The following is a 21,405-nucleotide window of genomic DNA, read 5'->3' as shown; positions in this document are numbered from 1 at the left end:
CCTACAAATTGTTTTCACGTGTGTGTTTACCCTGTTTATACCGAAAAACAGAACTCTGAAGTCGAAATGGTGTTGTTTCTTCGAAGATCTAGTTATCTATAATTACAAAGAACTCATTTATTTAAGGTGATTTCTTCGTTGAAAAGTCCGTAAATGTACTGTAATCTCTAACAGAGTAGACAAACACGATACAAATCAAATGCGCCAGCGCGGGGCCCTGGGCAGTTGGGCGACTTGCCCCGCCTGGGAGCCGCCCGAGGTCGGGAGAGATGTCGAGGAACCGTGGGACACCGAAGTCATCGTGGCCCTACAAGGTTCTGAACGCAGCTGCTCCGTAATGTTAGTCCTTCGTTACCACTGAGCTATCTCTCTCCTTTACGGGGTCTCATGCAGCGAGGCTAAACGCTCTGTCTCTCACGGCATGTTGGTCGTCTTGTCATTGGCCTTTTCCTGTAGATTTACCATTATCACGATAGCACTATAGCGTTTTATATTTCGCATCGAACTTTTTCACCAAAAATACTAATCTGTATTTTTGAGTCTGGAAAATGTATCGCAAGTGTTTGTAACTACAAGCCCTAGAGTGACCTTATTAATTCCGGAGAACGTGGCTTAAAATCTCTGTCCGACCCACCTTATTTCGGTGTTCCAAATTTTTTCCAGAAATAACTCCAAGCAAATGCTGGCATGGTTCCCTACTATAGAACATGACATTCCGTATCCCAACGTGCCTCTTCTGTCCACCCATTCCAGCGCTTCGTGACCTTGATCGTAGGCTATGTTTCTTCCAGAGTTATTTTACAAGAGGACGAATTATTATTTCGGGGTGACAATACTTTCTCCGTAAATTTCATTCAAAAGTCAAGTTCTGTGTTTTTTTAAAGTATACAGATGTAATACTAACATAAATATGTTTGATTTAGCTGTTTTTTTTTTAAATTAAAATAATTGACCTTGATTTAAAGTAATCTCTCTGGGGGTGGGGCTGGGGGTTGCTGATCAGAGCTCTGGTGTGCGAAGCCCTCCCGGGGAAATGCTTGGTAGAAACTCTGGTATCAAGTCATCCCACTTATTCGCCAGTAGCCTGTGCAGCACTTTAGAACATAGCACTACATGACTTTCCTGTGATCATGATCTCACCAGATTGTGTTGCGCACGAACCAGTCGTACACGCACACCAGCAGGCCAGCAGGTCTCAGTAGCTCCGTGCCGTGTTGCAGGCAGCGGCGGCCCGATGGAGTTCCAGAAGGTGTGGGTGCCCGACCCGGCGCAGGGCTACATCCTGGGCCACATCAAAGACATCGGCTACGACGGCGAGGTGACGGTCGTGCCGACGGACAAGAGGCCGCCCATCACCTGCCTGCTGGACCAGGTGTACTTCGCCGAGCAGTACGACGACAAGGATGTCGACGACAACTGTGAGTTCCTGCCTTTGTTTCATCCTCCTCATCCTCACCATCTTCCACTTCATCATCCTCATTTCCTTTCTCCTCATCATTCTTATCAGTTCTCATGATCCTTCTCATCCTATTCATTCTCACCATCATCCTCATCAACATCTAAACATCCTCTTTAGCATCCTCATCCTCTTCATTCTCACCATCATCCTCATCCTCTTCAACATCTTAACATCCTCTTTAGCATCCTCATCCTCTTTAGCATCCTCATCTTCAACATCTAAACATCCTCATCCTCTTCAACATCTAAACATCCTCATCCTCTTCAACATCTTAAACATCATATTCAACATCATATTCAACATCATCTTCAACATCATCTTCAACATCATCTTCAACATCATCTTCAACATCATCTTCAACATCATCTTCAACATCATCTTCAACATCATCTTCAACATCATCTTCAACATCATCTTCAACATCATCTTCAACATCATCTTCAACATCATCTTCAACATCATCTTCAACATCATCTTCAACATCATCTTCAACATCATCTTCAACATCATCTTCAACATCATCTTAAACATCATCTTCAACATCATCTTAAACATCATCTTCAACATCATCTTCAACATCATCTTAAACATCATCTTAAACATCATCTTAAACATCATCTTAAACATCATCTTAAACATCATCTTAAACATCATCTTAAACATCATCTTAAACATCATCTTAAACATCATCTTAAACATCATCTTAAACATCATCTTAAACATCATCTTAAACATCATCTTAAACATCATCTTAAACATCATCTTAAACATCATCTTAAACATCATCTTAAACATCATCTTAAACATCATCTTCAACATCATCTTCAACATCATCTTCAACATCATCTTCAACATCATCTTCAACATCATCTTCAACATCATCTTCAAAATGTCAATTTTCTCATCCTTATCACCCTCTTCATATGGGGATTTGGGGATGGGTGTGTTACAGGCAGAATATCACCCAGGTAGGGGGAAAAAATCTTCAACATCATCTTCAACATACTCTTCAACATACTCTTCAACATACTCTTCAACATACTCTTCAACATCATCTTCAAAATCTCAATTTTCTCATCCTTATCACCCTCTTCATATGGGGATTTGGGGATGGGTGTGTTACGGGCAGAGGGAAAAAAAGGGGGGGGGGGGGGGTGATGTGTCTGTAGCTCCTTCCCCAAATTTTTTAAGACGATACTTTGGAATACATTTTTGGGCTATCTGAGAACACTTTAAGTGCAATGTCAAAATATGAAATTCTTAAATGAAAAGTGCTGTTTATGAAACGTAGATTCTTACAATACTACCGACTTTTTGTGAAAATATCGTAATATGTGTATAAAGAGAAGGCTGCTCTCTAATTTTGCATAATAAGTGGTCATAAATTGAGCCTTTTAAAGCTAAATAAACGAGTTGCTTCAGAAGAGTCCACGGCCCCTTCTTGCCCTTCCCTAGTTACGCCCTCGCATGAACGGCCTGAGGTCCTTGAAGGCAAGCCCAGTTATCTATCACGGCGCCACATATACCCTTTCAATAGTTTAAACCCTTTCAATGGTTAAGATATATGCTACCCAGGGGGTTACGTAATTAGGGGAATATAACCCCCTTCCCTCCCAAAACAATTCTAAATATATATAATTCCCAACAAAGGTAGTTATTTCCCCTCACTAAATAAAATTCTGTGAATGCTCCTGGTGTTAAAGTGTACTTGTTTTCTTTATTGTTAAAGCTGTTTCGTGAAAAGTCTCAATTGGTTCTGCCAACTATGAACGTACCCATAGAAAAGTCCTTTTTTATTTTTGTTTTAGGTGCTTTGATGTTCCTGAATGCTGCAACTGTATTGCATAATATACGCATTCGCTACATGAAAAATAAAATTTATGTAAGTACATCAACCCACACTTTAAATTTATTTTTTATACAAATTTTGTTGAACGCTGAACATTGTATTTCATTTTTGCAGAAGTATGTAGCTAACATTCTCATGGCTGTGAACCCGTAATTTATTTTTGCAGACGTATGTAGCTAACATTCTCATTGCTGTGAACCCGTACTTCGAAATCAAGGATCTTTATTCATCAAAAACCATCAAATCATATCAAGGAAAATCTCTTGGTGTACTTCCACCACACGTGTTTGCCATTGGTGAGTAAGGCTAGAGATTATTTAAACTCATTTTATTGCTTTTATGTGTAAATTATGTGATATTGCGTTAGTGTTAAGATTTAGAGTAGTAACTTACCTGACGGTTTCCAAGTATTAAACATTCATATTCTTCCTCCCTGTATCATACTCCGTGGTAATTTTAAATTTGAGCATGTGCTGATAATTTTGTAAGTAGATTTTTTTAAACGCATCAAAACTGCAATAAGTGTATTTATGAATAATATGAACTGAAAGCACTAGGGGTGGCTCCAAAGGCCAGGGAAGTCGGGCAACCGCCCAGGGCGCAGGGCCGACCCTTCTATTACTGACGCATCTGTAGGAACAACATTTCTTAAGATAAATTAGCAAGAACATTGTTTTGAAGAGTTTATTTTTCAAGATTTTTGGAGGAGGATCCCTCAATCCCTATTTTCTCTCGGGGCTCCGGTTAAGGCCCCTTTCCTAGATATTATTCTTCATGTGGCACCTGCTTTAAAAATTTTTGACAACCATCATGGGGTATCTTGAGAACTTCCTGAGAGGATATCAACGAGGATCATTAATGCAGTGGTTTCCTGTGCCTTGTGCATCCTATGCCATTGAACATCAAGTGGTTCATCTGCCTTATGGGCAGATTTCTCTCTCTCCTCAAAGGATAAGGGGGTGCCCTGTCGCTCGTCCGTGCTCAAAGAGAACGTTGGCACTTGATATCCAGTGAGTCCCTCGGGTGGCTGACTGCGTGGTCACAGGCACTGGGCGATGGGGTCGCCACACCCCTATGCCATCTCCAAAGGTTCAGGTTCCTGCAAAAGTAAATGGCCCCAGGACCACGCAGAGTCTTTAGGTGACACAAAATATAATTTTAGCCAGATGCAACATTAAATTCAATTAACAGTACTCGGTCTATTCTAAGAACATTTGCTTCACAACTTCAAACTGATGTGTTCTTTAAACGATTCATGCAATGGGAAATTTTTATTTCATACAATTTTTTTGGACATACTACATTGCAGTTTCGCAATGTTTGTCATGGAGCAAATTTCAAGAATGCAAAACGAAAACATTAACCCACAGAGATCAGCTGTTGTCGAAAAGACGGACCCAACGATGAAACTAAACAGGTATTATGGACAACACAACGACGACAGCACAGATGAACACATTCAAACTTAAAATATCAGACAGCACAGGAATTCCGTGGAAGTAATTTAGTCATAAAAAAATAGCACAGACGAACTCAGTAGGTTTCCTGTGACAAAACAGTTGCGTCGTTTCGGGGACCGGCATCTGTTCCCGTTATCAGGCACAAACAGATGGACACTGGAAATAGGAGGGGTTGTTATATGTTCGACATCCTCTCGTAGCACAGCCAACGGCAAGGCGATACTGACAGTTTAACCTCGTTTGATGCGAGGTGTGTCAAAATTCAGTACAACGGCGGTAACCCCGATATGGCTGAAATGGAATGTTGTCTTGTTTGTTGAAGCCGACAAAGCGTTCCGTGACATGAAGGTGCTGAAGCAGTCGCAGTCCATCATCGTGTCGGGCGAGTCGGGCGCAGGGAAGACGGAGTCGACCAAGTACCTCCTCCGGTACCTGTGCGACTTGTGGGGCTCTGCCGCCGGACCTATCGAGCAGAAGATCCTGGACGGTGAGGACCTTGTTTCTCGTCATGCCCCTCGAGCTCAACAATGTCGTGTAGCCTCCAGGGTTCAAGCTGTGGGTACCTGTCTTGATACTTGTTGATTTGAGCTGGACTCTAAATAATCCGTCACACGTCTGCCCGCCATCCTCCGTCCGTCAGCAAACCGAGCTATAAAATATTTTTCCATTTTGATGCTGCCAACTGACAAAAAGTGGTATATGTAGACGATGATTAGTTATTTTCCCCCTCTTATATGTAATAACATATTTTCATATTTGCATACGTAATTTCGTACGCTTCTATGCCTCGAGCAATTTTTGTATCAAACATCAAACTTGGGTATGTTCTCAAACGTAAGCTAAAAACTTTTAAAGGAAGTAGCTAAACATACATAAACAAACTTAAAACCTTTTAATATAGTAAAGGTTGCCGGAAATAAGCATGTTGCTAACATTTTGGAGGTTTATTTCATCCGTCGGTCGGGAGTTAAAGCTTGGCAGTGTTTGACGGACGGATGGATGAAATTTTCCTGGCCATCTGATTGGCTGCAGGTAACGTGATTGACGGACGGATGAGACGGATCATTGTGAGTCCAGTAAAAGTTAGGTAAATGTTGGGCATATTTTAATGCTTTTCGAAGTATTTTTTTTTCAAGCACAGATTACAAACGAGCATTAATCAGAAAAAATATCCTACAGGAGTTTCCAACTTCTAAGATCTCGAAGGCATGATTTTGGGCAGCATTTTAATAATAAGCGGATTTTCATACAATTATGCAAATAGAACAGAGGTACCACCAGTATCTGAAATAATATGCAGATTGTTTTAAAAAGAAAGTTTTTATTTTAAATGCGTACAGCAATATTTTACAGTAGCGAAATTAAAAATAAACTAAACTATCATAACCAGAACAATTGAGCATTGAAAGAAACCACTCTACCTTGTAATTTTTTTTAAAAAATTAATATTTAACACTGCAAAAAAGGAAAAAAAATATATAATGAAAAACTAAAATAAATTATGTATTAAAACATTATGAAGCTCAATTTAGTGGGAGCACTGTAGTCGATCAGCTGCATCTGATGAACGATGAACGAATGTCCAACAGCATCTCTGTTGTTGCTCACCTCAGAAGATGAGGCAAAGGAAAATCATCTGCACGTTGAATTCTGTACCGATTTTAAATAAAATTCTTAGAAGCGTTTGAGTTTAAAAAAAGGTGGGAGGGGGTCGGTGGTAGCCAACAAGCCTTGCCTGGCGAGTCTACTGTTACGTAAGTGGAGGGGCACAACTACGATTTTAGGGTCCTTCAGTGTGCGATGCGTTGAGTTATTGCAGCTCGGCCAACTGTTAATTATTTATCAACTTCAATTCCTCATTTTTATTGTATGAAAATTCATATTTTTCAAAACGTTTCTCGAGATATTTAATTTTTTTTTTTTCAAAAAGCTTTCGCGGTTTGCAATAAAGGGGCCTTGCATTCCACTAGTTGCATACCCCTGGTTGTATTATAAATATTGTGTATATTATAAATGATGGAACTTTAAAGAGGTTTCTGGACTGGACATGCGAGTTCTATGACGCCATATCGCTTGTTATCAGTTGTAGTTGCCTGTACACCATGCTTGCTCAACTGTCGTTCAGTCTGCACTTTGTGGGACTCGATCGGTGACTATGCTATTTGATTGTGTTTATGCCCTTGCACCTACACCTGTTACACTTTCAACATTACACATAAAATTTTTCATACCTACAAAAAGATAGTGAATGTCAGAAAATTTAAATTTAAATGAAAATTGTATAAGAGGATAAAGGTGTTAGATGGTAATAATAAAATACCTTAAAATGCTTAAGTCAAACTGGAGATGTTCAAGAATTTGTATGTAGTTTGTTCGTTCAGTTGTGTAGGCATATTAGGCTGAGTTTTAATTAATATTTCTTAAACTGCTAATAAATTACTTTGCATTTTGGAAGATTTGTAATGTATTATATGCGAGAGATGCAGAATGTATATAATTTTAGTTAGTTTCCGTTGTTACGTTCAGTGTGATGTATATACAAGCAAGTTGCATAATTGTTTTTACTAATTTTCTAAGTGTTACTCTCTTTAGTCTTTTTTCCTTGTAGTGGTTGTAAATAATTCTTACAGCAATGTTTCTTTTATTTGTCCTTAGTTATATTGCTCTTCTCCAGTTAATGTACTTAAGTTGATAAACTCGCGTGATGTGCGGGTTTAATGAAGGCTCAGCATAATTGCTTAATGAAGCAACCCCAAGCAGACTCATGTCCGACTGACAGGGATTTCATCCTCGCCAGTGCGGGCCTAGGGGCCCGAGAGTCACGACTTGGCATCGAACCCCGAGGCCCGCTTGGAGTCCCAGGTCGCTTAATGCGCCCCCTTACCTCCTGTTATGACTACTAAAATCTTAGGTTTTGACTTGATTTTGTTATTGTTGCTAAAATTTGCTGCGAGGCATGTGATGAATGCAAATGACCGATATATGTAATTAAATTTATTTTCGTGGGATGAGTTTACTTTAATTTCGTTGTGTTATCCAGCCCTCCCTTTAATTGTGTAGAAAAAAAATGGGGGGGGGGGGGGTGACTTAGTCTAAGCTGAGCAGCTGGCCTTAGCTGCTCAAGTAGATTTGATAATGTTATTTAAAGTTGTTTTCGTATTGATTTGAGTTTGGCTTGCGGGTTTAATGAAACCAGAGCTAGTTGTGACCGGTGCATGCGTGTGGAATGCTCAGCCAACCCCGTGATGGAAGCGTTCGGCAACGCGAAGACGACCCGCAACAACAACAGCAGTCGCTTCGGCAAGTTCATGGAGGTGCACTTCGACTCGAAGTGGCAGGTGGTGGGGGGTTACATCTCGCACTACCTGCTGGAGAAGTCTAGGATCTGCACGCAGAGTCCCGAGGAGAGGAACTACCACGTGTTCTACACGCTGTGCGCGGGCGCCCCCGAGCAGTTGCGGCAGCAGCTGCACATATCCAAGCCGGACGACTTTCACGTGAGCAGCTTTGCATTTAGGGTTTTCTCTGGTATTATTTTTATTTTGTAACTTTGCTCCGATGTGTCACATACTACAAAATTTCATTGCTAAAGAAGACTTTTTTTTAATTAAAAAAAATTGACACAAACCATACATATATATTTATATTTGGTCTTTTACGTGAAAGTAAAGTTATAGAACGTACATTTGTAGAATTTATAAAGTTTTGAAGAAGATTATTTACATCTACCTAAATGTCAGAGCCAAAATACAATAAGTAAAAACAATTTTTTTAAATTTTTTCTCATCAATTTTGATTTATCAAGTATTGATTATTAACTGTATTTAATTTCAAACCCAGAATTGGTTTTAGATTAAGTATTTTTTTTTTTTTTTTAACTTTCCCCATTGTTAATTTTTTTTTAATGGATACTTCATTAATTATTTTAATATTTTATGGCTCCTGACTTAAATGTTGCATACTACTAGAAAATGTTTACCATGTTAGTTGAAACTAATGTCTAATGTCTCGAGGTACAGAGTTACGTACTTGAATGTCACATGATACTAACTGTATCCACCATTTACATCAAATATTTTATGAATTGAACCAAAATTGATGTAATGAATTTTTTTTTGCGGTGATCGGACGTTTTGGCGTTTCGCGGTGTATGAAGATGGCGATACACATGTTTGTGTTGATGGAAGTTTGTTTGGTATCCGTTGCAGTACTTGAAGCATGGCTGCACGCAGTATTTCACGAGCAGCACGACGGAGAACAAGCTGAACAATGCCCAGAAGAGCAAGGCCCATCAGGCGAAAGGAAGCCTGAGGGACCCCTTGCTGGATGACGTGCAAGACTTCAATGCCATGGACACGGTATGCATGTAACCGGCATAGTAAATACCCACGTACGTGGTTTATATTTAACCTGTGAGCTGCTCAAGAGCGGGTATGCGGTGAAAAATACACAATACACACACACATGCCTCAAAAAGGCATTTCAAACTAAGAGGACCAATACTAATTACAACTTCAAATTTTCGATAATTCATCAGAAAAAAAATTTTGCGACTCTATGTCATTTACAACTTAAATATACTTTCTAAAACTGCTGTTAGATTTATTATTCCTTAAAAAAATATTCTTTAGTGGTTGTAGTGAATGGAAATGTAACTAAAACATTATTCACCCCCAAAAAATTTTACCAATTTACCCCAATGTTTGCTAAACCATTTAAATTGACTGTATGATAATGTGCTGAAAGTTGTTACATTATATGGTATCAAAACAGCTATCTATAAATTAACGGAAAGTCTTGGTTTTACAAAAATACTTAATTTTTTTTCTTATTTTATAATCGGAGTATACAATGTAAGTTCTTTAGTCCTGCATTTTGTGGTTCAGCATATTCTGTGAACTAGCACCAATCCATCTGCTCTTGTGCAAATTTTTCGGATGGAGCCGGCCGTTGACCTTGGCAGCCAATTTGCAGTTCTGAACTGTCTGAGACTGACATTCATAGTTTACAGCTACTGTCAATTCATTTTCAATACAGTACTTCCCGTTTTCTAGCAAATTACATTTAACAGGTACATTTCCATTGTGATTTTTTGATGACTAGATCTGAATCACGGATGCTACGTGATGTGAGACTTTTTTTTTAAACAGAAACTAATGCCCATCTGTTTTTTTTTTCTTTCTATATAGCAGTTTATTACCATTGTACTGCATTTGTATTTGGTATTACAGGTAATACTATATAGACGTTCGATAATTCAGCAAAATAGTTAATCCAGTTACGGTCTGAAATGAGCCGGATTAGAGACTTTTTACTATTTATTTTGATTTGAGTTTTACCATGCTGTAGACAAAAAGGCAACTAGAGACTTAGATGTGCAACACCACATTTAAAAAAAAAATTAGTGTAAGAATCTGATTTGTTCTATGGTGAAGAAACATCCTAGCGTTTGTTTGGGAGCAGTTTGGGGGGAAACGTGGAAAACTTATATAATTTTGGTGCGAGCCAGTTGTTCGAACCCGGGTATTTTCTAATTTGTCTGGTATATATTTTGCTGCTGCTCCACTTTATGACTTTGTAAAATGTTTGTGGTGTGAGCCAGAGGTTCGAACCCGGGTATTTCATAATTTGTCTGGTTTTTTACTACTGCTCCACTGTATGAATTTGTAAAATGTTTGTGGTGTGAGCCAGAGGTTCGAACCCGGGTATTTCCTAATTTGTCTGGTATTTTACTACTGCTCCACTTTATGAATTTGTAAAATGTTTGTGGTGTGAGCCAGAGGTTCGAACCCGGGTATTTCCTAATTTGTCTGGTATTTTACTGCTGCTCCACTTTATGAATTTGTGAAATGTTTTTGGTTGTACCGTCAGTGTTGTGGGTGTGAATGTGCGCCGCAGGCTCTGTCACGCCTCGGGCTGAGCGACGCGGAGCGGCTGAACATCTACTCGACGGTGGCCGCGGTGCTCCACCTGGGCAACGTGGTGTTCGAGGAGAACCTGCAGGACAGCCGCGGAGGCTGCTCGGTGAGCCCCGGCTCAGAGCGGTCCCTGGCGGTCGCCTGCAAGCTGCTGGGGGTCGACCCAGGGGAGCTGAAGCAGGCCCTCGTCTCCAAGGTCATGCAGACCGCCCGAGGTGGCCTCAAGGGCACCGTCATCATGTGAGTAGGCCAGTTTCTTCATGCCAAGTTGAATGTTTAAAATATTCACAGTCAGGGGCGTAGCCAGGGGGAGGTTTTAGGGGTTCAAACCTCCCCCCCGTCCTTAGCACCAAATCTTGAATTAATTTCGTATTCATCACTCAAACAAATTTCATATTAAAAATTAATAAAATTTTTACCTTTACAATATTTAAATTTAAGTACCGAAAACTTCTAAAATAGCACTATTTTACACCTTAAAATCAAAATTTTCCCGGGGGAGGACCCCCGGACCCACCGCTTTAATTCCATGGGGAGGGGGGGGGGGTCGCATGCTCTTAACACCCCCCGTACACAAATCCTGGTTACGCCACTGTTCACAGTCAAATCTAATTGCAAGTATCGCTCTTGGCGAAGCAGTATTACACTTACTTCATAAAATACAGAATTGAAATTAAAAAAAATCATTAACTTTTGTAATGTTGGGACTGATAAAATGATTGACCAATTGGGCCCTATGTATGACATCATTCAATTAAAACTATAAAATAAACCATGACTAATATTAGTATTGAGCATTCATAAAAGCAAACTGAGTGCTACCTTTTGATTTTAAGTTACCTACTTTATTCAAGGAAAAAATATACAACAAAAAAAAAATATATTTTCATGAATAAATCTTAGGTTTCCAATGTTTGAAAGCTTTGCAATAGATGTAAAGCTTCACATCAGACATGAATGACAACTGAATATTCAAATAAAATTAATAATAAATTTCCTGGCAAAGTCAAATCAAATTTAAAAAAAAAAAAGTTTGATTGATTCTCTTTGTCGAAGCTATGCACTGGCCTCCCATTTTGTTTATTTAAGTGTTAGCTGCCTAAGAGCAGGTCTGCAATACACACTACACAGATGTTGTATGTAAGCATTTCAAATTAAAGGGATCAATATTCATTACAGTTTTAAATTTTTAATTGTAATTCTACTGGAGAAAATTTTTAAAACTACAGAATATAATTTACAACTACAAAATTTCTCTTATTGATTTGTTAAAATCATGAAGCAATTTTGGATAACAGTTGCAGTTTGAGATATTATGTAGAGGCAGTTATGATTTTACCACTTTGCATTTAAGAATTCTACCTTTTAACATTTTAAAGTGTAATTTTCAGTATTTTTTACTATTAAGGGCATGCAGATAGAAATATGTATCAATTTAAAAATATCTGCTATCAGTAAGGCCCTTTAGGAGTTGAACCTGAACAAATTAAAGTAAGCTCCAGTTTGAAACAACAGAACTTAGGTAATCCAGTTAAATTTAGCCCACTAAGTATAATGAACCCAGATATAAAATTCATTTTTATAACATTTTCATGATGTAGTAAAACCATTAACCATTTTAAAAAGTTTCTCAAGATAATTAAAAATGTATACTTATTAACAGGGAAAACTTATTAAAAGTGTAAAAAATTTTTATTTATATTTGAAGAGCTAAATTTATTTAACTTATTATGCAGGAAATTTTCTTAAGTGGAATTTTCTTAAGAAGGTTTCTACTAAATTAAGTCCTTTTTGATTTCTAACATGTTCTTTAGTTAGGTAGATTTTAGTGTGGTATAAACTTTTCTCTTCTTGGACTGTATTAAGTAAGATGTCAAGATATTATTTATTTTATTTGCATGTAACACTTAAGGGTTCCACCTACCTGGGCACACATAAGGTGTGCAGAGCTTCAGAAGAAACTACGCAGTTTGAAAACTGCTTTAAATATCATAGTGGCGTGTGTTGGAGAAAAGCATTCAATAATGCGCTGAGAATGGATGAGTAGTCCTGTTTCTGTATTTAGTTTTTTAAAGGTATTTTTAGAAGAGTGAAAATGGCTAAAATGCATGTTACCACAATCATTTTTAGCCATGAAACGCCTGGTTCAGATTCTTGAAAGCACTTGAGGGGCTTGCATTAAACCTTTATCTTCATTTCTCCGCCATCTGATGTTATGGTTACCACTCAACTTTCGTAGTTGCCCTATGCACAATGAGAATACTGCACACCAGTTCAGAGCCTTGCGTTTAGAAGCATTACACAGCTAGAAGCACCAGCGAGCGTTGCTGTTATTATCCTGTCTCACTAGCACACATACACCCCTGATGGAATTTTATGTATAATATTTAAGTGCTTTCTATTAAGTCATATTTATTCAATTGCTGATATTACTTTATTGGCTGATCAACATTTAGTATTGAAGGGGGTTGATGTGTGGCTCGCTACAGGCGATATGTAGAATAAGCAGACACCAGATGTGTCTTTGCAAAGTGGTTGTTTTGGCAGGAGGCATTTAACCCCAAATTAGTTATTTTTATGCAGAGGTAGGTGCAACTTAAAATTTTTGACTGATTTGCTAGAAGTATTGAATACCTTCAACATGCCGGCAATGTGCGCACTTTCTTGTACAACGGTGTTGTGTCAGACTGAAGGAATGGAAAATAATGGCAGGAACTTTGTAAAATCTGAGTTTGGTACAACCAACAAACTTATTTTTGAAATGTAAAATCCTATGGTACTGTGTTCTGTAAAAAAAATAACAATAAATTTTTCAGAGAGTTTGGATTTTGTATTTCAGCGATTTTAACAGGATAAAACCATCAGTAATGAGATTTATTTTTTACTTTATTGTTTTCTGCTGGAGTTTTAAAAAATTTATATCGGCAGGAGATAGAAGGTGCATAGGCAATCTATAGTCTAGTTCACCTCACTATCATCACTTCCTGTGTTGCTTGGACCTGCTATGTTAGAAGGTAGTCTCGGTTAGCGGCACAAATATTTTATTGCGATGATGTTAATGTCACCATGGCATAGATAAAATGTGTGTTATGTTGCAAAGTGTTAAATAATTTTCCAGGGTTCCTCTCAAAGTATACGAAGCTAACAGCGCTAGAGATGCTCTGGCCAAGGCCATCTACAGCAAGTTATTCGACCACATTGTTCAGAGGATCAATACGTCTATCCCTTTCAAAGCTTCGAGCTACTACATAGGTGTGCTCGACATTGCTGGGTTCGGTACGTATGTCTACAGTTTGTTCAGTTGTTGGCTTTTGCTGCTTCAGTTATAGTGGACTTTGTTATTAGTCTAGCTGGAGAAAATGACTTTAGTTAGTATTAGGAAATAACTTTGGTAAATATAGCCTCATACATCCACAATAAGCCTTAATTTAATTATACTATTTTTAAAAATTTCACTTTCAAATGATTATATTTTGAATATTTGTAGTATGTTTTTGAAGAATGGTTGTGTGATTTCCTTTTTCTTTGTTTCTTTTAGCAATGTCCCTTTTTTTTTTTATTGCAGAATTTTTCAAGGTCAACAGTTTCGAGCAGTTCTGCATAAATTACTGCAATGAGAAATTGCAGCAGTTTTTTAATGAGAGGATCTTGAAAGATGAACAGCTACTCTATGAGAAAGAAGCACTCAACGTTCCTAAAATCAACTTCAGGGACAATCAAGATTGTATTGGTAGGATGATAAACTTGGTTGTTTTCGCTTTTAAGTTTGAGAGAGAACTTTACAGTGTTAGTTATTACCATGGATCACATCTATACTAGTTTTTTTGAAAAAAAAAAATATCTTTGTGGTATAAAATGAGATATATGAAGATCAAATTTATTTTAAAGACTTTCATAGAAAAAAAAATTAAACTGCCATGTTCTCAAAAGCCTTGTGTGTTCACTTCTACCTTAGGACAGGCCAATTTGAACATCTACATGTGCGGACTTCAACTTAATACTATAAAGCTCATCTTAAATTTAAGATGACCTAATGTGAATGACAAACTTAAAATTTTAGGGTTTCACTCGATCACATTTGTGCCCTCTTCAGTACTGTGCATCTAATGACGACTTTTAGATCTTCATTGCAATCAGAGAGCATTGCAGTATAGGATTTAGTCAGCTTTTTTTTCTGCATGAAACCAGAGTTAATGTAAGCTATGCAGGTTAGTTAGTGTTTGTACTACAGTATTTAATTTGGTATGTTCAGGTCCTTGGCCATACGGAATTATCGAAATTCAATATAGGAATACCAAAGGCTAATTAATACATAGTTAAATGGTATTCAAAACAAGAATAGACTATAGTCTGTGCTTCAAAGTACTTGTGAAATATAAAATTCAACCCACTAGAAAAAATGAATAGCTGTACTGAAATGAAAACTGACAGTAATAATAAACTCTGAGCGAATTTAAAATGCCGGTGGCGCAGTAATACGACTTGGCGACCAGGGTCAACCACCGGACTCCACCCGAAAATATCTGAACATGATCAGCGCTGTCGGTATCGGATTACAGAATGTATCGAACCATGGGACGCCTGATCAAAGATCTTTCCTTCACTGCAGTGTTAGTATTAGAAATCTGTAGTGGGTCAATTTGGTGGGTTCATCGACCGGTCCTGATAATTTTTGTCGTCAGATCTGATAGAGGCGAAAGGGCAGGGTATCTTCCACCTCCTGGACGAAGAGTCCAAGCTGCCGAAACCGGCGCCCGACCACTTCACCATGGAGGTGCACCGGCAGTGGCCGGGCCACTTCCGGCTGGCGTTCCCCCGCACCTCGAAGCTGCGCGACCACCGGGAGATACGCGACAGCGAGGGCTTCATGATACGCCACTTCGCGGGAGCCGTGTGCTACCACACGGTAGGCAGTTCCGTGGCTTACCGCAAGTTCTTGCCAGGGTTGTTGAACTGCGTTAATCTCGCACATATACTTGGGTGGACCTTTTTTTTTTCCTTCCCCTCTGTGAGCAAACTTGAATTTTCATTATTTTCCATTCCAAATGTCAATTGTGCATGGTTTTGTATTTAGGAGGTTGTTGTACATCACCAAGTAGCCAGAAATGCAGGATGATGCCTTACCTTTCCAACATTATTGAACTATATTTACATTAAAGTCAGTTCTTGGGAGATTTATAAAAAAAAAATAATGCCCTATAAAAATAACTTACCATATGCTTATGCAGTTTGTAGATTAACAAGAAATGCAATATGTAAATGGAAACTGGTTAACTGAGACAGCATGTAATCATTCTTTTTATATCGTCTTTACTTATGAATTTGTGGATCTTGTTTCTTCATGAAAGGTAACAAATGCTTAAATATTCAAATACATGGTTAAAACACAAAATAAAGTCTGTCTCTCCTCGCTCCTCCCCATACATTTTGACTTGAAAATGTCTTAAGTTCAGTTTGAATACTTGGTGCCAATGCCTAATTATGAGCAACACCAAAATTATTGAGTTTGATATGACTAGTTTTAGTAGACTGTGGGATGTAGGACAATGGGGAGGGCATTGTTCGACTGAGAAAATTGTAAATTGTAAAATTAACCAAGTGAAACTTTGCGCACCTGTCGTACAACATGGGAGAGGGACCATCATTTTATATAGAATACAGTACTGTGGACACTGTAGGGCTGTTTAGAGCTGTGTGCTATTCAATGTAGAAAACTGTGATGCAGTAAAGTAAAAAAAAAAAAAAGTTGCATGAAAAAGGGGCAACATGAACAAAACACAGGTATAAGGAAATGCTTAAGTGTGTCGGTGCTATAGATTTTTCTTGCAGTCTTCACAAGTACAAGGCGGACTAAGTATAAGATAAATAGATGTTTGGTAGTGTTTTTGTGATGCTAGTGGATGCATTTTATTACTGATGCAAAAAAATCATATAAGTTGTGCTTCGTTTTCTAAAAGAGCAGTATCAATGTAAATGTTAAAAAAAAAAACTATACATATATTTCTTGTAAAATGGTACTGCTATCCTAAATATGAATAGTAATGTCAATGTTAAATTTCATCTGAAAATTCAAACACCGAAGTCAATTCATATTGTTTTATGTTTCCCTTATGGCTAAACTATACCTAAGAGATGAAAATATAAAATTATTTGCAGAGAAATAGACTACCGTCTTTGCACCTTTGAAATGTATTAATAATGTAGAAATAAGCATGTAACTATAAATCTCACACTTCATTTTTTGGGCAGAGCCATTGAGAGAAACCAATGCCCCAGGGGCAAACAGTTTTGTCAATCCCGCTCCCTATTATTTAATGTGGTAACTATTCAAACAAAAAAAAACTGCAAATGTTAGTAGGTATAACTAAACATGATCTGTGCATGTCACTTTACTTGCAAGGATTCCTATGAATTATATTAACTAGCCGTGTGCCTGATAGGATCACCGGAAATGCTGATACAACTGACTTTTATTTATAAACAGAAGGCTAAACACTACTGTCGATATTTATAATTTAAAAAATGACAAACTTGCATCCCCTATTTAACACACTTAAGGAGATGAATTTTCAATAATCCTTTCGTTATATAAGGAACTCTTATGCAAAATTTCATTCTTCTAGACCACACCGGTTTTAGCTGCTGATATGTCCGTCAGTCAGTGTTAGAGATTTATGAAGTAGAAGGACGTATAATTTTTGTAACGTCCGAGTAAACCCGAGCACTAAAAAAAATTGTTAAAACTCAAGCGAGGCCCACCTGTTGCCCGTGGCTTCCACTGGGTGGCCCTGCTCGCGGGGTATCTCGGGAAGGGGTGACGCTGTGATATCTCCCGCCGCAGGCCCAGTTCCTGGACAAGAACAACGACGCGCTGCACGCGTCGCTGGAAGGGCTGGTGCAGGAGAGCAAGAACCCCTTCCTGCAGGCCCTGTTCTCGTCCTCCAAGCTCAGCAACCAGAAGGGCAAGCTGGCCTTCATCAGCGTCGGCTCCAAGTTCAAGACTCAGCTGGGCGAGCTCATGGACAAGCTCAAGAGCACGGTCAGTGTGGGAACATTACATCATCTGCCATCTGAATGTCATTGTGGTGCTATTCTCATTTTACATGAAACTATAATGCTGCTTATTAAAATTTTATATTGTTTTCAAAAACTTATTATTTGCATATATTTAAATTAAATAAAGTTAAATTTATTTTGATAAAATTGGTAATTAAGAATACAGTAAAAGTAATATATAATTCTTGGTTACGATTTAATGGCCAAAAGCAGTGTCTGTCGTTACCAATTAATTCTTGTTAAGGCCAGATCTAACATGCCTTATTTATTTCATTTTCTTTTGATGTATGTTGAGGTTTCTTCCTGTAAATTTTATCATAATATTGCTCCCGCGTACTTTGTTTCATCTCGGATGATATTTAATAATGGTAAATGGTCATGCGAGTGTTCATAATTATAATTACTTTTGTGACCTTTTAAATAAAAATATTTTAATGAAATATTGGATGAGAAAATTAGGAGCCCAACAATAAATGCAAGAGAGCTATCAGAGTAAACATACATGAAATTCCTTTTATTAACAGTAAGTGTGAGAAAAATAAATAGCCAACTCTTAGTGTAAACCCAAAGCTAAAACCAAAATCACTAATCAGGCAGTTTTATTGTGTGACCTTAAAAGAGAACAAGCAGTATAGATGCTACAATTTAGTTATTAATTAGTATATTCGCTTTTCTTCCTAAAACTTTGGTCTCCATTTAGTACATGGCTCTAGGCCCTAGGTCGCCAAGACACCTAACTTTTATTGCTGGCAATTAAATTATGCTAAGATACCAATATAACTATGTACACTGGTTTTGAAAACCTTAGACAGTTTTGTTATGAAATCTTTTTGTACAGAAACGACAAGAGTCAATGAAACCAGAATGGTATTTAAATTGCTATTAGTTGACTTTAATTCCTGATACGGTACCAAGTTGATACAAGGTACAGTTTATTGCTTTGTTGTTAAATTAAAAACTAAATCTAAAACTTCTCACAGACGTATATTTTTTTTTTATCGCCGATTCCTAAATTTTGTGCTTAACTTTCAGAGATATTATAGAGGCGTGATTCAGTATATTTTGTGAATGTTGCTATAAGACAGACAGACAGACAGAGAGAGAGAATTGCTTCTTGTTTGGTGCGAGTCCTAGCCGTGGAGGTAATGTTGCGTAGGGCACAAACTTCATCCGCTGCATCAAGCCGAACCAGAAGATGGTGGACCACATGTTCGAGGCGCCGTCGATCATGTCCCAGCTGGAGAGCTCTGGCATGATCACCGTCATGGAGCTGATGCAGGAGGGCTTCCCGACGCGCGCCTCGTTCAACGAGCTGAACAGCATGTACCGCCAGTACTTGCCGCCGGAGCTGGCCCAGCTCGACGCAAGGACCTTCTGCAAGGTGAGTTTGTTTCTTGTGCAGTTTTACAGTTTTACTCCAATCTTGATGAAATTTTGAAACATCAAGTTCCCTGTCTGTGAGATTACAGTGAACTTTCCCCATTCCCCCTTTCCATATCCCTTAAGGGGCCCGCCTCGTCAGGGGTGTATGTGTGTTAGTGAGGCGGGATAATAAGCGTGACGCTCGCCGGTTCTTCTAGCGCGGTGTCGTCTCTAAGCGCAAAACTCTGAACTGGCGCGCAGTCTTCTCGTCACAGGATAACTGTGGAATTTGAGCGGTGACCGTAAAATTATATCGCGGATAAATGAAGATAAAGGGTTAATACAAGTCCCTTAAGTGCTTTCAAGGGTCTGTGTGGTTTGTTTCATGCCTAAAAATATTACTCTGAAAACATGGGTTTTAGCCATTTTAACTCTTCTAAAAATACAGTTTAAAACTTTAATCCGAAATCAAAAGTACTTTTCGGTCCTCGGCGAACTTTTAAATGCTTTTCGTAAACAGATCCCGCTCAGATATCTTGACTAGTTTAGAAATCGCGTTGTTTTTCCTGAAGCTATGCACACCGTGTGTGTGCCCGGGTAGGCGGAGCCCTTAAAGTAGAATTTGAGTAATTTTCAAAACAAATTTTTGCTATTGCATAGTTGATACTTTCTTCATCTCCTGGCAACAGGTAGTGCATTGTTAATGCTTGCTTTCTGTAAATACCTATTGATTCAAATATGTCCTGATTTCAAGGGATGGCAGTTTCCTATACGCCTTGCATTCGCCATATCGGCAAGGCACAGGGGTAGTCACTTAGTGTGGCAGGTATCAACTTGGAAACACCATGTTTTTCACATGGGACAACTACACTTGACTTGTTCAAGAGTCTGCATGTCAGATAGTTTGTTTGTTTGTACTCTAGATGGTCAAACCGAAAACGTTGTGCACCCTCAACTTTGCAGTAAAAGGTTCTAAAATATATATATAACACGCCTGGTACTTACGCTAGTTATAAGTTAATATGTTTTGATTTTAATATATTTTATTTTATTGAAGCATTAGGCATTGGCGGTCCTGTGGAAGAGGCTATGAGGGCGATTGAAGAGATCGCCTCCTGCTACTCGGAACTAAAAAAATTTGAGTTATGGAAAAAAAAATTTCACTCCGTTGTGGAGTCAGCTAGTGTAAATATTGAAATTATTTAATGTATTTAATAATTTCAGTTTCTCTAGCCTAACTCTCTCAGTTTTAAGAATTGTATCTAGAAGCTTGTGTCTGAAAGTCAAGGTAAAGTGTGTCAAAAGTATTTAAATACTAAAATCGTGAATAGACCTTGGAATAAAGTGTAAACAAATTCAACTGTGCTGTTTATATTTGTGTGTAATGTTTGTGACGAAGGTGACAATACACTTTGACATGCACAAAATCACACTTTATATAAATAATCTTAACTTAAAATAATTTATTTTAAACTACAGATGGAATTTGTTATTACTCTCAACTTCAAAGCATCTAACAATTCTTTCACTTGTGTGAATTATCTTTACAATCAAATGTTAATTATTTGGATGTTATTTATTTTAACTAACTTCAGTCCGGTAGAGCTTGGACTACTGGGTACATAACTTGCAGTACCAGTCAACCAAAATAGCAATACGTTATTCCAATATCAAATTCCATCTATACTCGTTAATACTATCTAGATCGGGATTGCGATTCCGGAATTTGATTTGTAAATCTAAAGATGAACAAGTTATTCGGTTTCCTTTACAAAGAATATTCAATATACTATAACAGATTCTAGTTCTGCGAAAAATGTTTGTCTTGTTTAAATTGTAATTCGTTAGGGTACTTCTATATTCAGCGAGTCTTCGGGTGATGGGGTAAGGGACCAAACCTTGCTGCAGGATACCCATGAGACGTGTAGGTTCTCGAAGAGTCCTTGGTTCGACTAATTCAGGACTGCGATAGTAGAGTTGCTCCTCCGTCCTCTAGCGTGCGGCAGGAATACGCGCCGTCACGACTCCATCCCTCAGACTATGGGCTGCAACTGGGCTGGACTGCGCGACGTTCATCCTTCCCGGGGTCGAACTGCGACTTTTCAATCTTCGACAGGATTTGTAAACTGCATTTAATCTTCGTAGTTTCTAAGCAAATTAAAGTCATTTGACGATCTCTTGAACATGGATATTTGTCGACTTCTCTTCTTAAGTAATTATTTAAAATCTTGATGTCTGAGTCTTATCTTCGTTGATTAAAATTACTATTTTCTTCAAAATCTCAGTTAATATTGGCATTAA

The 21,405-nt window shown here is 38.2% G+C and overlaps 1 protein-coding gene across 5 annotated transcripts in view; it reads left to right on the top strand.

The window, feature by feature from the left end:
* Positions 1–21,405, top strand: part of LOC134542918 (myosin heavy chain 95F) — a 265,995-nt gene that overhangs the window by 226,257 nt on the left and 18,333 nt on the right. For all 5 annotated transcript variants that reach the window (XM_063387508.1, XM_063387509.1, XM_063387510.1 and 2 more), the window contains 12 exons: positions 1,221–1,418; positions 3,268–3,341; positions 3,475–3,604; positions 5,091–5,255; positions 8,003–8,265; positions 8,977–9,126; positions 10,667–10,926; positions 13,805–13,962; positions 14,252–14,416; positions 15,369–15,592; positions 17,528–17,725; positions 18,899–19,123. In XM_063387508.1, coding sequence (XP_063243578.1) covers positions 1,235–1,418; positions 3,268–3,341; positions 3,475–3,604; positions 5,091–5,255; positions 8,003–8,265; positions 8,977–9,126; positions 10,667–10,926; positions 13,805–13,962; positions 14,252–14,416; positions 15,369–15,592; positions 17,528–17,725; positions 18,899–19,123 — 2,196 coding nt within the window. In that variant the 5' untranslated portion in view covers positions 1,221–1,234. The remainder of the gene's footprint in view (positions 1–1,220; positions 1,419–3,267; positions 3,342–3,474; positions 3,605–5,090; positions 5,256–8,002; positions 8,266–8,976; positions 9,127–10,666; positions 10,927–13,804; positions 13,963–14,251; positions 14,417–15,368; positions 15,593–17,527; positions 17,726–18,898; positions 19,124–21,405) is intronic.

The sequence above is a fragment of the Bacillus rossius genome (assembly GCF_032445375.1).
Source record: "Bacillus rossius redtenbacheri isolate Brsri chromosome 9 unlocalized genomic scaffold, Brsri_v3 Brsri_v3_scf9_2, whole genome shotgun sequence".
In the NCBI taxonomy this organism is placed as follows: Eukaryota; Metazoa; Arthropoda; class Insecta; order Phasmatodea; family Bacillidae; genus Bacillus; species Bacillus rossius.
Note: the sequence above shows the minus strand (reverse complement) of the source record. Positions and strands in the feature narration are given on the sequence as shown.